At 38.3% G+C, this 15,312-nt stretch overlaps 1 protein-coding gene across 1 annotated transcript in view; it reads right to left on the bottom strand.

Annotated features, from left to right (window-relative positions):
* ptprsa (protein tyrosine phosphatase receptor type Sa) overlaps positions 1 to 15,312 on the bottom strand; it is a 317,356-nt gene that overhangs the window by 19,868 nt on the left and 282,176 nt on the right. Inside the window, 3 exon segments of the mRNA XM_030131459.1 lie at positions 8,461 to 8,746; positions 9,737 to 9,891; positions 12,711 to 12,830. Coding sequence (XP_029987319.1) covers positions 8,461 to 8,746; positions 9,737 to 9,891; positions 12,711 to 12,830 — 561 coding nt within the window.

The raw sequence follows: 15,312 nt of genomic DNA, 5'->3' as shown, positions 1-15,312 counted from the left end.
CTCTGGATCAAGTCTGCACGAAACAGAAAACTCGTCTAAAAGTGGGTCACCAATGCCTTTGATAATGGCAGTTTGGTGTGTGTGTGCAGAAAATATCCACTCGCACAGCGATGTTCAGAAAGACAAACACACACACCACATACTGATCAAAATGAAAAACTGTACTACTACATCATCATCATTATAAGGACCTAGGAGCTTGTGGGTCAGCAAGTCTTATCATCGCCTCCTCTTGGCTTCAGTGTCTCAACAGACAATTTTGTGTGTGTTTGTGAAAGTGTATGTGTCTCCTTGTTAGCGTTTGCTGGCAAATGGAAGACACCCTATTCAGACTCCAAAAGGCCTTGATCAGGCTGAGAAACGCGAGGCGGACTGACGGCAGCTGCAAACAAACGAAGAGAAATAACTTGTAACTGACCCCGCAGAAAAAGTAGGAGGAAAAGTAGATTTAAAGACACGATATATCATTTCCACCACTAGAGGTCTCTCATCCAAAAGAGCAAAAACAAAACAAAAAAAAGTCACATGGTGGATGGATGAGGTGCAGAAAATAGTCATGTTTACAGTTTTTTCCTATCTTATTTATGTCATATCTGTTAGAAAGCCCACACTGTTTATGTATTTGTTGAGTTAAACTGAAAGTTCTATAGTTTGTTTCTCTGTAAGCACTCGTATGTCGTATGTACGCCCTTAAACGCACCATTGCCGTGCCGATGCTACTGAATGCTAATACGTTAAAACCGCTGAAAACCATTTATTTTTCTTCTGACACAGCAAAAAAATTAATCAAACATTAACTGGACATCTGTAGCCACGCTCTTTGACTGGAACACCAACTCCACATCTTGTCGCTCTAACCAGTTGAATTCCTTGAGACAACTAACCTACTCTCCTTTTTAATAAAAAATCATTTTAATCAATTTACCTGCATGTAACAATAGAAATTAATGTTGGTATAGAAAGCCCTGTAAGTACCAGGTAGTATCCCTTTAGTCACATCCGGGGAGAAGTCATGTGAGGGCAGTACCTACGTGACTGAAGTAGTAAAATCAGCTGTTTTTACCTGTTGAATGAATAAACTGAGAGGGTGAAGGGGGAAGGTCCTACTTTGCTAACAGCTGCCAAAAAAGTATACTGTCTTGGACATTTTTAGATATTGTTGGATTATTTCACTGCTTGTTTTTAGCCTTAATAAACATTCTTCTGGAGCTCCATTTTTATTGTTTAGCAGCGTGTCCAGCAGGTAAAGATTCTTTTTCCCTTGCTTAGCCACTCGGCGACTACATCGTTTTATAAAAGTCGCCCAACAAGCCCCTTCCCTTTAAGTCCAATTTAACTACAGTCAACGATAAGAGTCGCATTTAAATTATGCATCATTTATACATGCAATATTTATCTATTCAAAAGATAATTTTACACATCAAGAAACTCACATTTTTTGTAAACCAGACGTGTTAGGCTGTAAGAATATGTAACTATAGAGACTATAGAGCAGAAAGTTTTGGAGAGGACATCTCATCTTCATAACTGTCTCTCTCCGTAAGTTGTTGAAGATGTCTCTGCAGTGTGATTCACATCTCCAGACTGTAGGGATTTTCACCTCTTTTACAACTTTTTCACCTCGCTCTTGAAGATCGATGTCAAATGAGCCAAGGCAGCTGTTGGGTTGGTGTTTGTGACATTTCGCTCTTACACTTACAGATCCAGTACATTGAGCTGTTCAGCACAAAACTAGATTCTTCCGTACTATCAGTGACTTCCTTAGGTAGTAACATTATCTTATACAGTCGCGGAAAAAATCATTAGACCACCCTTGTTTCTTCAATTTCTTGCTCATTTTAATGCCTGGTACAACTAAAGGTACATTTGTTTGGACAAATATAATAATAACAACAAAAATAGATCATATGAGTTTAATTTAAGAGCTGATATCTAGACATTCTCCAAGTTTTCTTGATAATAACCAAAATCACTTCAGTTCTTACTTCAATGGCTATGGCAGTGTACTGACAAAAAAAACAGTGCTTTTAGGCATTCCGTGTTTTCTTTTCTGTCTGTTTTAGTCACATGATACACACAGGAGTTAGTACTTGATTGCAAAACCATTGTTTTTGATGACTTTTGATGGTCTAATAATTTTTTCCGTGACTGTATATGATAAAGTGTTATTACACATCTATTGGTTTATGTACATTTATACAATAGGTTTATAAATGTTCCATCAAAAGTCAGTGTATTATGTGCATACAGTGTTTGATGGTCTAATAATTTTTTCCGTGACTGAATTGGTAAATATCACAGTGTAAATGGTGGCACAAGTCAAAGAGATCTAAAAATGATTTATCTGTTGCTACTGATCACAATCCTTTTTTTTTTTTTTTTGAAGTTTGGTCCCATGGGGCACACCAGAAGGGGATCTCTGCTCTCTATGGGAGATGAACACATTTACGAGTCTCCCTAATAAACATTGTTGGAAACATCTGATGTAATATAAGCATAAAAGTGAACAAAATGTATATCATAGGCCTAGTCATATGTTTGAATAATAGTTAAATTATTACAATGTGAAAAGCTTTTGTAGACTGAATTGAAAGTACTTCTCCCCTGTGCAACTGTATCACATTATTACCCATCCTCCCAAAGTGCAACAACTGGCACCCTTCCATTCACATGCATTCTCTCTTTCTCTATAATTCTCCTATTGCACTGCAGCTACTGCTTGTATCAGCGGCCACTTGAAGTCTGTCCAGCACCTTTCCCTGTCCTCATTCCTTCCCTCCATCCCTCGCTGCTGTCCTCCCTTTGATCTGTGTTTCACAATGGTCACCTGGCAGCTCTAAAGAGGCTCTCAGCGACACCACGAATCACTGCAGAGGGTAAAGGGAACAAAGCCAAACCTGGCAACTTGTCATCCAACATGGCACAGCAACACCAAAGGTACCTCTGGTCACGGTGACCAAATCCTTCCCATTTATAGCACAGTTCAGTATATGAGTTCACTTGGACAGTACGTTATTCCTTTGGGATAATCATGTTTGTTATTACACCTGTAAGCTGGATTTAAGATGTAATCCACTAAAAACTAAAAACAGAAGACAGTTTCGGTTGAACTTCTTGTTTCTAGATTCCAATTAAAACTGAATTTCAAATTATTTCTCCTTTTTTAACCCTTTCATGCATAGTGGTCACTACAGTGGACAGCTATTTGAAGTTGTTCTCTTGTATATTCATGGATTTTGTTGTTTTACTTGAACATCAACCAACACAGTGGACACTTATGCGTCATCCCATGCAACGCAATTCATACCATTATTGTTCTTGATCAACCTGATCTGCAGTAATATATTTGAGTGTACATCAATTGCTAATGGTTATTAGACTGTAATTAACAGGGTTTTCTTTTAACAACATTTTTTTTTTTTTTGGCATATCTGAGTAATAACTAGAGACCCAGGAAAGGAAAAGTTTTGGCTTTTTTTTTTTTTTTTTTTACATTTAATAACACTGGTCAACAACAAATTTATTGTTTAAGTTTTTTGAGCTGATTTAGGATAATTTCAGTGTGCTGAATCCAAAAATCACATTCATTTTGCTCAATCAGGTCAACTTTCTGAACTATGCTACATATTGGCTTTTTAACATTTTTGCTTACATTTATGGGCATTTTCACATCATATGATACAAAATTCTTTCATATTTCTTGCAATAAATGAGTTCTGAAGATTTTACTTTTGCCAATTTATGATTAATGTTTTTTTTAATATTACAGGTGAATGAAATGGCTTCGATTAGAAGATCTTGCAAAAATAAGCCTGATGTATTCTGTTACATTTGCGGTGAATACACCATTGTACCTAACAGGAATCAAGTCAAAAGTTTCATAAAGTGTGCTTGTGAAAATGATTTTTTTTCTCTTAAAACCTATTTTGGGTGAGAACTATATAAAAAAATCAACTGATAAAGTCACAAAAATGTAATCAATTTTGTGAGAAGATCAAATTTTTCAAAATCAAATTAGCTAAAAAACCTGACCTGATTGAGAAAAACAGATGTCATTTTTGGATTTAGCGGTGCAAAATGGTCCTAATTCAGTTGAAAAAACCTAGACAACTTGCTAAAAACATTTTTTTGTAACCCAGTGTAATTGTCTTGATTGGAAACAGCGTGATGCAACAGTTTTTTCAGATAGATTTTTTTTTTTTTTTAAATTACGGAATGTCCTTTGCAGTGGGCATTTTTTTTTAAATATAAAGCTATAAAACAGATTAACAGCATTACAAAAATGTATTTCATAGTTTTCACACAGTATGTCAGTAAATGCATGGTATCCAGCTGACTGGACATTTTTGTAACCCTATGAAAAATAGGTTCATAAAAAGAAAAAAATCAGTCATGTTGCTTTTTTCATGCCTAAAGAGGAATAAAAACAATCAGGAAAAAAATCTTGATTAAGGTTCTCATAATTCATGCATGAAAGGGTTAAATTTAAGTCGGATCTCAGTAGCCTGGTTGTTTTGTTTTCCTATTGGGATTCATAGGTTTTTTGGTGAATGTTGGTGTTGGGCACAAATATCCTCTGTGCATAAATCTTTCTCTTTGCTTGTTACTTTCACTCGTCTGACATCTTCGGGACAATTGCCTCTTCTCAGTTTGCTGTCCCCACTGAACCCCTTTGATTCCTACCGGCCACAGCTTAACACCATAAGACTCCGTTACTCACCTGGGACCGACAACGCCTTCCCACCCGTTCCCTATAGAGCCGCATTCTGTCGGAACACTTCCTAAGTGCCAAGTTAGCATTCAGTTGTCCCTTTGTTCATTAGCCAAACGTCCCTCCCTCCACTTGCCCTGCCATCCACCTCCATTTGTCATCATCAAGTATTAATTACTTAGCTCCCCCATTCCCATTCACACACACCTCTTTCTCCTATCCTGAGTATGGTGTGGACGTTATTAATCCCTGTTCAACTCCTGACGCCAGCTCAGCATTATCCCTGTTACAGATGGCGACGGAGATTCCATCACCGTTGTGCGCCAGTGAGTTAAAAAAAAAAGGTCAAAACACACCAGCACTATTATTGTTTCTTGGCAGGGGGCTCTGTTGATGAATGGCGATGGGAAGATGACGGATGATTTAAGAGTGAGCATGTGTACAATTCAAGGTCAGCAGATACTAGCTGGAGTGCCGAGGCTGAGGTGTGTGTAGAAGTTGATGATTGTTGAGATCTTTAATGGAGATCTATGTAAACACTGCGCTTGACTGTATCTCCTCACCTACTGCTTTGTCATGAATTTCTCTGAGAAAGCATACACCCTTTCTTTGTCAAATATAAACTCAAATCCAAGCTGCTTTCAGCCAAAAAAAATCCTTTGTCTTGTGCCTGCTAGATTAAAGTCAGTTTCTTTGCTTAAGCATATTATTCCAAATCCTCAAAAATGAACATTGCAGCCAAATATGAAAAGCTTCAATATTTCCATTTCCTTGCTTCACAAAAAAAAAAAAAAACACACAATAATAATTCAAATAGTGAGTGTATGAAATCATTGATGTGTGGCTCATGAAAATAAAGGAGATTTACTTTCTAGTGAGTCTGTGATCTTATTACTTGGACAGCATGTATAATGACAAATAGCTTTAATGTAAATAAAGCTGCTTTAATCTATATACTACTTACCTGGGGCTGAAAGGTATTACATCTTCAATGGAAGTGCTTTTATCTCAATGCTGGACTCTTTAATCTTACTATGTTGTACACTTTGTTCATTTGGTGTTTCCATTATGTCTGTATACGTTACAAGCTGAGAGAGACATTCAAGCCGCAGTTAATCTAACAGCAGCTGCTATTTGACTGAGGCACAAAGATTTACTGCAATTTGTATTTTCTCTCTATTAGATGTTAGTTCTCCCAGTACCCCTAATTAGCTGCTGCTTCTATCCTATTTTGTGTCTCTTCTTGTTCTCTCATATATTCACGAAAAAAAAACCTTAAATAAATGCTGATGTTGGTCAAGCACGACTTAAAAGTTTAGTTTCTTCAAGTATGAAAAAAACTTAACAAATGTACGATTAGCAATTAAAAAGAAACCAGTCGACAGTTAGGAACGCGGCAAGAAATTATGACAATAAGTACCTTCAGGAGGATAAGGCAAGCAGAAAGACTTTTTTGAGATGCTTACAGTTATATAAGCCAAGGTGACAGAAGTCTGTAAAACTTCTGCTTTTATTGTTCACTTCGAATAAAGTTCAAAGAGCAAAAAATTATAGCTGCAGACCTTGATGTAAAAGTGTCAGGATCTCTGAAGCTGATTTTCACAATGTTCCTTACGTGTCATGCTTTCAGGTCACGTCAATTAGTGTCAATTACAGTGACATTTGAGGAGTCTAATCTAATCTGTAGCTTTAAAGGGGTTCTATGTAGTATTAATATTCCAATCTCTCAACAGCAGGGGGAAGTCAAGCACCAGAACAACCAAAGAATTAATACTGTGTATCCACAGACTGTATGACTATCTGAATAAAGTATTAAGCTCAATGTTGACATACATCCATATTAAGTTATCATCGAGTTTTCTTGTTCAAAGAAGCTGGTTATTTTGAAAGTTGGTCAAAACAACAGGTTGACTAATAATCCAACCTGTTCCAAGAGTTGTGTCAGCTGATAGTTTACATTATAGCTCTATTGGCTTAAAGCTGGCTGTGGTTTAGACAGAAAACAGCCACAGCAAAACTATAAATCACCTCTGTTTTCTGCATGGTTTGTGTTGTCATTAGTTGCACTAAAGATCTGTTTGGAATTGTCCAAACAAGGTCAGAACTGTCACAGTTCATAACATCCCATAATAACATAATGGAACATAATAAAACTCGCCTGTGCAGAAGAAGTGCTGCGATATCAGCATCAAACTCCATTTGTTTCATTTAGAGCTGTGTCCAGTGGTGAAAACAACAAGAGTGCTTCTAATTTTTACCAGTTGTGGCTTTTCCATTGGACATCTGCGCAAAACTTTACTGATATTTACTACATGTTGAAAAAACTGAGTGTGTAACGTCCGTTTTTCCATTAAATCACAAATGCGGTGATTTATTTATTTATTATCACAAGATGACACGAGAAGTCATCCCATAAACATGGCGACAAACGTACATATTGTGCTGATTTACAGATATATTCATTATAATTATATATCACCCCTCTATCCCGTACTGTATCAAAAAATGATTGGGTTTCCTGGTGTGTCCTCACATACCACGACATGTTTATTTTAAGACGACTCTTCTTTGCTTGTTGTAACATCCATTAACAACCGTTTTTTTTTTTAATTCACGTGACTCTTGTTGTGGAAAAAGGTCCTTCCATTGCAGTTTTGCATGATACACCAATTGCGTTACACCTGAAAAACCACCTCTTGCCAGCGAAAAAACGTTTAATCAAAAAATGAGAGTTTTGGCGAAATTGACGTTTTTTCATCAGGCAAATTTTTATGTGCCAGTTACATTCGCGCAATTTGAGGGTCAATGAAAAAGCAACAACTTTGTCACTTTCTTTGACTGTTAGATTTGTTTCTTAGTGGTTTTCATCCCATCTCTTCCTGTTATGAAACTTTAGTCAAAGGGGCCCTTGTGTTAACTTTCAACAACATAGGAGACTGATAGAGTGACTCAGTACTCCGCCTAGTGGTCACATAAATCTGTTGGACCGGTGGTATGAACAGATTCAGTTCATTTCTCTACAATACAATACACTGACATAACTTCAAAGCTCTTTTCTTTTCTACACACTCGAATGATAATCAAAGGTAATGCTTTTCATATTTTAACACAGAAATACTACACAGAGCCCCTTTAATAATAATAATAATAATAATAATAATGGATTGGATTTATATAGCGCCTTTCTAGACACCCAAAGCGCTTTACATTATTGATCCATTATTCATTCGCTCTCACATTCTCCCTCTGGTGGTGGTAAACTACATCTATAGCCACAGCTGCCCTGGGACAGACTGACAGAAGCGTGGCTACCATTTTGCGCCTACGGCCCCTCTGACCACCACCAAACATTCATACACCAGTGTGGGTGGCACTGGAGGCAAGGAGGGTGAAGTGTCTAGCCCAAGGACACAACGGACTGACTAGCACAGAGGGGGATTCAAACCGCCAACCCTTCGGTTATTGGACGACCCGCTCTACCAACTGAGCCATGGCCGCCCCCCCTTTAATTTGCATTCTGCTTGTCAAAACTGAAAGCGGTGACATTAGCTTAAAACTACAGGTATTTCAGTCCCTAATACTGTCATGGTCAGTCCAAACTCTAAAAATCCAAAAATTGGCATCAGAAAATAATGTTTTTAATATGGCGGATTCCTCTAAAAACATCCTCTAAAAAGGTTTTCTCGGTGGAATACCACTATGATACATAATAAAACACTGGGGTGGATGAGGTGGCTGACGTCCTGTACCTTGAACTCCAGCTCCATGCCAGTGACGTGCTCGCCGCTCTCCACCTGGGCCAGCTTCTGAATGTAGGAATAGAGGCTCCTGGCAGCCACTTCAGTGTTGCCACAGGCCACTGCCTCCAGCAATGCATCGTGAATGAAGCTGTACTGGTCCTCCGTTTGCACCATGTAGTTCCGCTGTGAGCGCATTAGCGTCACATGGCCATAAATGTCAACTGTCTTCTCATGCTTGATACGTTCAAGCATGGCGTCGATGACAATGAAGCAGCCTGTCCGGCCAACACCCGCACTAGAAAGAAAGATCAAAATAAGTATCTGCTTTCAAGGATGAGATGGTTTAAAATAAATGCATCTGTTTTATTTCTAAACTTTGGTTTTACTGTGGCTTTTAGTATCAATTCTGCGAATACTGCTTATTGCGTTTGTGATATAAGAACATTTTACTGTTGTTCTCTCTACTAAAATATTAAAACATCTGGCTGCTTATGTATGTCCGGTAATGTTTGCGGAATCGCTGTAGTGTTGGTGTTTAAATAATTGAGCGAGACAGAAAAATAGAGAGATGTAATGATAGCTAGAGGGAATACCAAAACAAGTAAAAAATGACGGCGAGAGCAACAAGAGGACAGTGATGAGGACCAAGTGAAGCGAGCTGTCAAATTTCACTTTCACTGAAGTCTTCCTGTCTTGACAAAAAGGAAGGTTTGAATATGAATAAGCCATTTGAGAAATATTGCTAAGAAGAAGAAAGGGAGCAGCAAAAAAAAAAAAAAAGATGGAAAGGGATTACTGTGAGGCTTTTGACAGAGAGGAAACAAGAAAGAGATAGAGAGAATGAAAGTAGGAGCAAAAAAAGAATGCCTTAAAGAGAAAGATGATGTGTCCAATGGAGAAAAGAAAAGAAAGATGTCTGGTAAAAAAAAAAAATTAACAGAAGAATGTGTTTGAATAATGTGTGTTATGTAATGTATAACAGCAGCTACACAGGGAGGAGTTCTGCCTTTCATTTTGCTTATGGGTATACACACAGTCTCCTTGTAAGGGGAAGGGACACTTCTTTGATGTGAAGGTAAGGCTGCGTTTTTACCCTCAAGTCATGCTAAAGGAGCACTGCGCTAACCACAGCGACACATGAGCAACTCAGGTGCCATCAAAGCATTAAGCTATTCTACTGGGCATAGATATACTGCCTAAGTAGGTTAAAATCAGAGAACTTTAGAACAAAAAAAATAAAGTAAAGTAACTTAATCAGGTCTAATAACACAGTGCTACCGCAGACCTGCAGTGGGCGATGATGGGTCCGGCGTCAGGCGGGTTGCAGGTCTTCACCCTACGGAGGAAGGCCAGGAAGGGGGTTGGGTACTCTGGCACGCCGTGGTCAGGCCATGCTGTGAACTGGAACTGGCGAACCTCCCGCTTCTCACTGGAACCGTTCTGGAGAGAACGAAGAAGATGGGTCAGATATTTATGGTGGTGGATTTGATGTACAGTCATGGAAAAAATTATTAGACCATCAAAAGTCATCAAAACCTAGAAAAAGCACTCGGAGAGCACAGACCTCCACCAAGGCAGATCAGTACCCCCCCACCCCCCGATCACCACCAAAATTTGATCATTTGTTCCTTGTGCGGGTATCAACATTTCCTGAAAATTTCATTAAAATCCGTCCATAACTTTTTGAGTTATCTTGCTAACAGACAGACAAACAAACAAACTAGAAGCACTCAGAGAGCACAGACCTCCACCAAGGCAGATCAGTGGGCCCCCCAATGCCCCCCCCCCCCGATCACCACCAAAATGTAATCATTTGTTCCTTGTGCCAGTATCAACATTTCCTGAAATTTTCATCCAAATCCATCCACAACTTTTTGAGTTATCTTGCACACAGACAGACAGACAAACCAATGCTGGCAAAAACATAACCTCCTTGACAGAGGTAACAAACAGACAAACCTCAATGAAAACATAATCTCCGCCGTTCCTTGGCAGAGGTAACAATGGTTATGCAATCAAGTACCAACTCCTGTGTGTATCATGTAAGTAAAACAGACAGAAAAGAAAACATGGAATGCCTAAAAGCACTGTTTTTGTCAGTACAATGTCATAGCTATTGATGTAAGAACTTAAATGATTTTGGTTATTATCAGGAAAACCTTGGAAAACGGCTAGATATCAGCTCTGAAATTAAACTATTACAAGCTATTTTTGTAGTTATCATTGTCCAAACAAATGTACCTTTAGTTGTACCAGGCATTAAAATGAACAAGAAATTGAAGAAAACAAGGGGTGGTCTAATAATTATTTTCCGCAACTGTACTTTGACTGGTTTTATCCATTTATCTCATCATTACAGTGAATTAGAACAGTATCAATATTTGTGTGGCAATTTTGCAAAGCGGTGGATACAACTGATTGACACGCTAACCAGCATGACAGGCTGTGTGGGGAAAAAATATGTAAAATTCTGATGAATACATCAGTGCCGACATTGCTTCCACATCACACTGTTTCCTCAGTGTGACAATGTTCAAAATGTAAGCTCTGGAAATTAAAACTGACCAGTGCTGTCAACCTTTATTAAGGAAAAGCTACTCTGTTTTTAACAGGCACACAAAATCTGTGCCTCACACTAAAAATAGATTTTGTTTTAAGAGTCAGTAGGTAGGGTGGGGTTTTCTGCAGGAAAATAAACATGCACAGCCGATTAAATTGACTCATCATATTACAATTGTTCCTATAATTTCTATACAGTAGAGGTGCTTATGTGTCCATGTCGCTCACAGCTTCTACAGCAAACATCCACATTACATAGCGGTATGTCAGCTCTCCTCTCAAACTCAACTCTTGATGCATCAAAGATACGAGCTGGGATCCAGAGGAAGATTTTTGAAAAGAAGAAGAAGAAAAAAAAAAAATCTCCCTTGCATCTTTTGGTCCTCCTCTTCTCTCTTTCCTCTCAGAAGATCCTCTAATGGAGATACTGTTTGCATTTCAATGCAGTGCTTCTGCTTCCCTGACAGAGAGATTTTTTTTCCTTGCTGAATAAATGAATAAATGAGTGTGGTAATTAAAAGCAAACTGACCTACTTCTTATTTTCCCTTTTTTTTTTGGACATTCCCTGTTTTGCAGTTAAGGCAGGCTATTTGCATGTAATTGGTGCTTGGCTGTTGTTTTCTTTCAATTTTGTCAAGGATTTATCAGTGGAGATTTTTGCATCGCCGCTTGACACACATACATATGGATAGGTATCATGAAGGCTGTTCTGCAGATGTACTGTGTGCATATGTTTGTGCGTTTCCTGCAAGCTTGAGCTACCTGATACTTCACAGAAATTCAACAATATATATATATATTTTTTTTTTTTTTGCAGATTTACAGTGAAAACAGGTCAGGGAGAATCACAGCATTGGTTGCAGTCTTAAGCAGGAGGGAGAAGACAGATAGAAAAAAGTCTCATATCTGTGGGTTTGATGAAGCCTCAGAGCAGTAGAATGTAAATGGACCTGAATGTCAACCAGCCTGCTTTAAAGCACCGCGGTTTGCTGATATCTCGCTATCTGTTCTGTCACCGGTGTGCTCCAGCGTTCATTGTTCTGCTGACACTATTGGTGAAAAGGGAAAAAATTCAAGAGATGTCTAATCCTTCCAGTGGTAAGCACACCTATTGCATGGGCATTAGCGAGTATGTGTGTCAGTGACTACTTTGCTTTTAATAAAAAAAAAGTCATATTTTGTGTGCCAACATATTTGCATCTGCCGAGGAGCTGCATTCATGTGTATGTACAAATACTTCATGTCGGTTAAGAATGTTTTCATTTGTGCTTAGGCTCGGTGTCTTCCTGTGTTTCTGTGTTTGAATAAGTGAGCGAGTGTGTGTGGGCACAGAAGGATGAGAGCCGTCTGCCAATTATGTATATTGAGTTTCTCTTCTGCTCACTTTACCTAAGTGCTCCAATTTGGCAGACGTACATAAACAGATGATCTATTGAAGAGAGAGAGAGAGCTGAACAAGGTAAAAGAGGTGGACTGGAAGGACAATGGGGATGAAGGGTTATACTTGTATTCGGTTTTGCATATGCTTTGATGCTATCACCGCTATGTTAACTATTTACCATATGTGTACTGGATGCGACTGTACTCAAACACTTCCCTAGTAAATTCAATGACACTGCCCACTGTTTTCTTTTTAACAGTCATAGGTCAACAAAGATGATTTTGATAGCGATGATAGGAAAACAGAAAACAATCTTACCTTGTGCAAGGAGAAAGTGCGGACACAGAAAGTAGCCAATTCTATGGTGTCCAACAGGGTCACTTGGGTCATACCATATGTTTCTGTGCCCCGACTGGGCCAGTACTGGTCACATTTAATCTGGAAAAGCAGAAAAGTAGAGTTAAGTTGCAATATCTATGTTCACATTCTTCCACATGGTATTCCAGTGTTTTTCAACCTTCAAAGGAGGTCGCCTGGAATTTCTAGTAACTGATAAAACTAACTTGCCAGGTCATTATTGTAAATGAGAAGCTGTTCTCAATGGATTTTACCTGCTAAAATAAAGTACTAATAAAATAAGAAAAAAATAAACAAAACGTACTAATAAAAAATATATGGTGAGTTGACAGAGACAATCACAATCCATAAAAGACCTGACAAACCGTGAAGCTGAAACTGAAGAACTGTGGTACTGTTTATCTTCTGTTCATTGTGGTTGGTTTCAGATGCTGCAGCTCTTTCATAATTCATAGTTTGAGTTATTGTTTGTTCAGTATTAATTGTCAGCCTTGTAAATACAAGCTGGACTGACTGTACATATCCTGGCCAAGGAAAATAAAATCCTCACTTTGTGCAGTAATCTACACCTGGCTTTTCTGCCTCCGTCCATAATAATATACATTATATAAACTAAATGTCATCTAAAATTAATGTTTATTTGCAACATAGTATAGCAAACTATGACACAATCAAAAACAAATTAATTTTAGCAAAAAATAATGTCTCCCTTTTGAATGTCTGAGTTCGGCAGAAATTTGTGATGTTAAAATGGGGTCACGAGCCAAAAAAGGTTGGAAAGGTTGGTATTCCCTCTCATGAAAATGCATTGATGCACATAAACGGATGAGAAAAACTGATAACGTTCGCCATTATTAACGCATAGACTCTCAGACATGCATTCAAGTACTCCATCTCATACGAAAAGCCCACCCGTGGATAAAAACACCAGGCAGTGTTGACAGAAACGCCAGGGTACCTTCTCTCTATTTCACTTCTGAGAAACTACTGTGCACATTAAACAAATGTCACCAAGCTGCCAAAATAAATCCTTCAGCTTCACGAACCTCACACAGTCTCAGCTTGAGTTCTTCCCTCTGTCTTAACAAATTACAATTAGAAAATATCCTGGATGGTCAAAATATTTGAGCTCTTTCTCATCTGGTAAAACATACAGGAGAATCATACATCTAAAAACACAATACCTGCTTTTCCCTCTTTCCTCCCTTGTCAGCACACCTAATAAAGCTTCCTTCTATATGGGGTGTGACGGACCGGTGGACATCTGATGAAATGTGACAGCTAGTGAGGGAGATGCGCTGCTATCCAGCTTTCTCTCCCATTTCCTGCTCGAGCTGACACTCAAGTTCCACCGCCCGCTAATCCTGATCACGTTTGACAGGAGTAGAACGCGCATGTCAGGACGGAGGATAGGTAAACAATTGAGAAGGGATCGAGGGAAGATGAGTGGAGACAACTGGGGTGAGTGAGCCTGATGTTGACACAGGTTTGGGTTGACAGGATGAAACAACGCAGTTGGCTTTTTGACACTCAGACAAGTCCGCTCCTGATACAAGAGAATATTACCACTGTGGAGGAGCGCTTGGTTTGTTTTCATATGTTATGGCTTTATTTACAGAAGGGTGACAGGTTCAAGTAAAAGGTGTTGAACCACCACATGCCACCAGAGCACATTCACAATGTCTTCGCCTTGATTATCTGGAAATATCCTGGAAGAGATGAATATTCTTCCAAAACATATTCTCTCATTTAACGGTGTTGCACTCTCTTTCATGTCCAAAATTCAGTTAGTTGAGGTGACATGTGCCTTGTGAAGCATGTGATTCACATTATTCACATTGATTATTTTCGCACTAAAACACTAAAATTCCCCATATTCACACTTGAAGAAAAACAAGTTATTAAACATAATAAAAAGAGCGAGTAACTTTTTTTTCCCACAGCACATAATGGCAAAACCTTATTCAAATGCCTTATGCTGGTTCTTTTAGTTTGTGCTCCATCTTTATGTTTTGCATTTAATCTTTAATAAAAAAACAAGCATTTTTTCATAGAAAGAAGCATGACTTCAACCATGCAAGTTCATCTTACTATGACACCTTCTCTGTTCTTTGTTGCATTAATCCATAAAGTCCCAAAAAGCCACCAGCGACCAAAATCATCTGCTGATATAAACTGTTTGATTCCAGTTGATTCATTAATCTATGTATATAATTGGTGTAAAAATAAAGTTTGTCATCTTTTCATGGTCATCAGGTATGACCCATTTGGATGTTCAGAGGCTCCGTAGTGAACATGGAAACACCGTCATCTTCTACAACACTGATTCACCAGTAAAATCCATGGAGTTTGACAAATGACAGTGGGTGGAGACACTTGTTTTTACATTCAGTTGTTGATATCTTTGCTGAAAAAGTCACTTTTTCTGTTTCTGATAAAATAACCCTCAACTATAATTTGAGCTTTTATGAACACCTACATGATCAGCAAATTAAACATGGTAAAATACTAGATGCAAAATACAGAAAAAATATTATAATAAATGGTGATAAATCACTCAAGA

The sequence above is a fragment of the Sphaeramia orbicularis genome, chromosome 4, assembly GCF_902148855.1.
Source record: "Sphaeramia orbicularis chromosome 4, fSphaOr1.1, whole genome shotgun sequence".
Taxonomy (NCBI): domain Eukaryota; kingdom Metazoa; phylum Chordata; class Actinopteri; order Kurtiformes; family Apogonidae; genus Sphaeramia; species Sphaeramia orbicularis.
The sequence above is the reverse complement of the archived record's forward strand: the minus strand, read 5'-3'. Positions and strand labels throughout refer to the sequence as shown.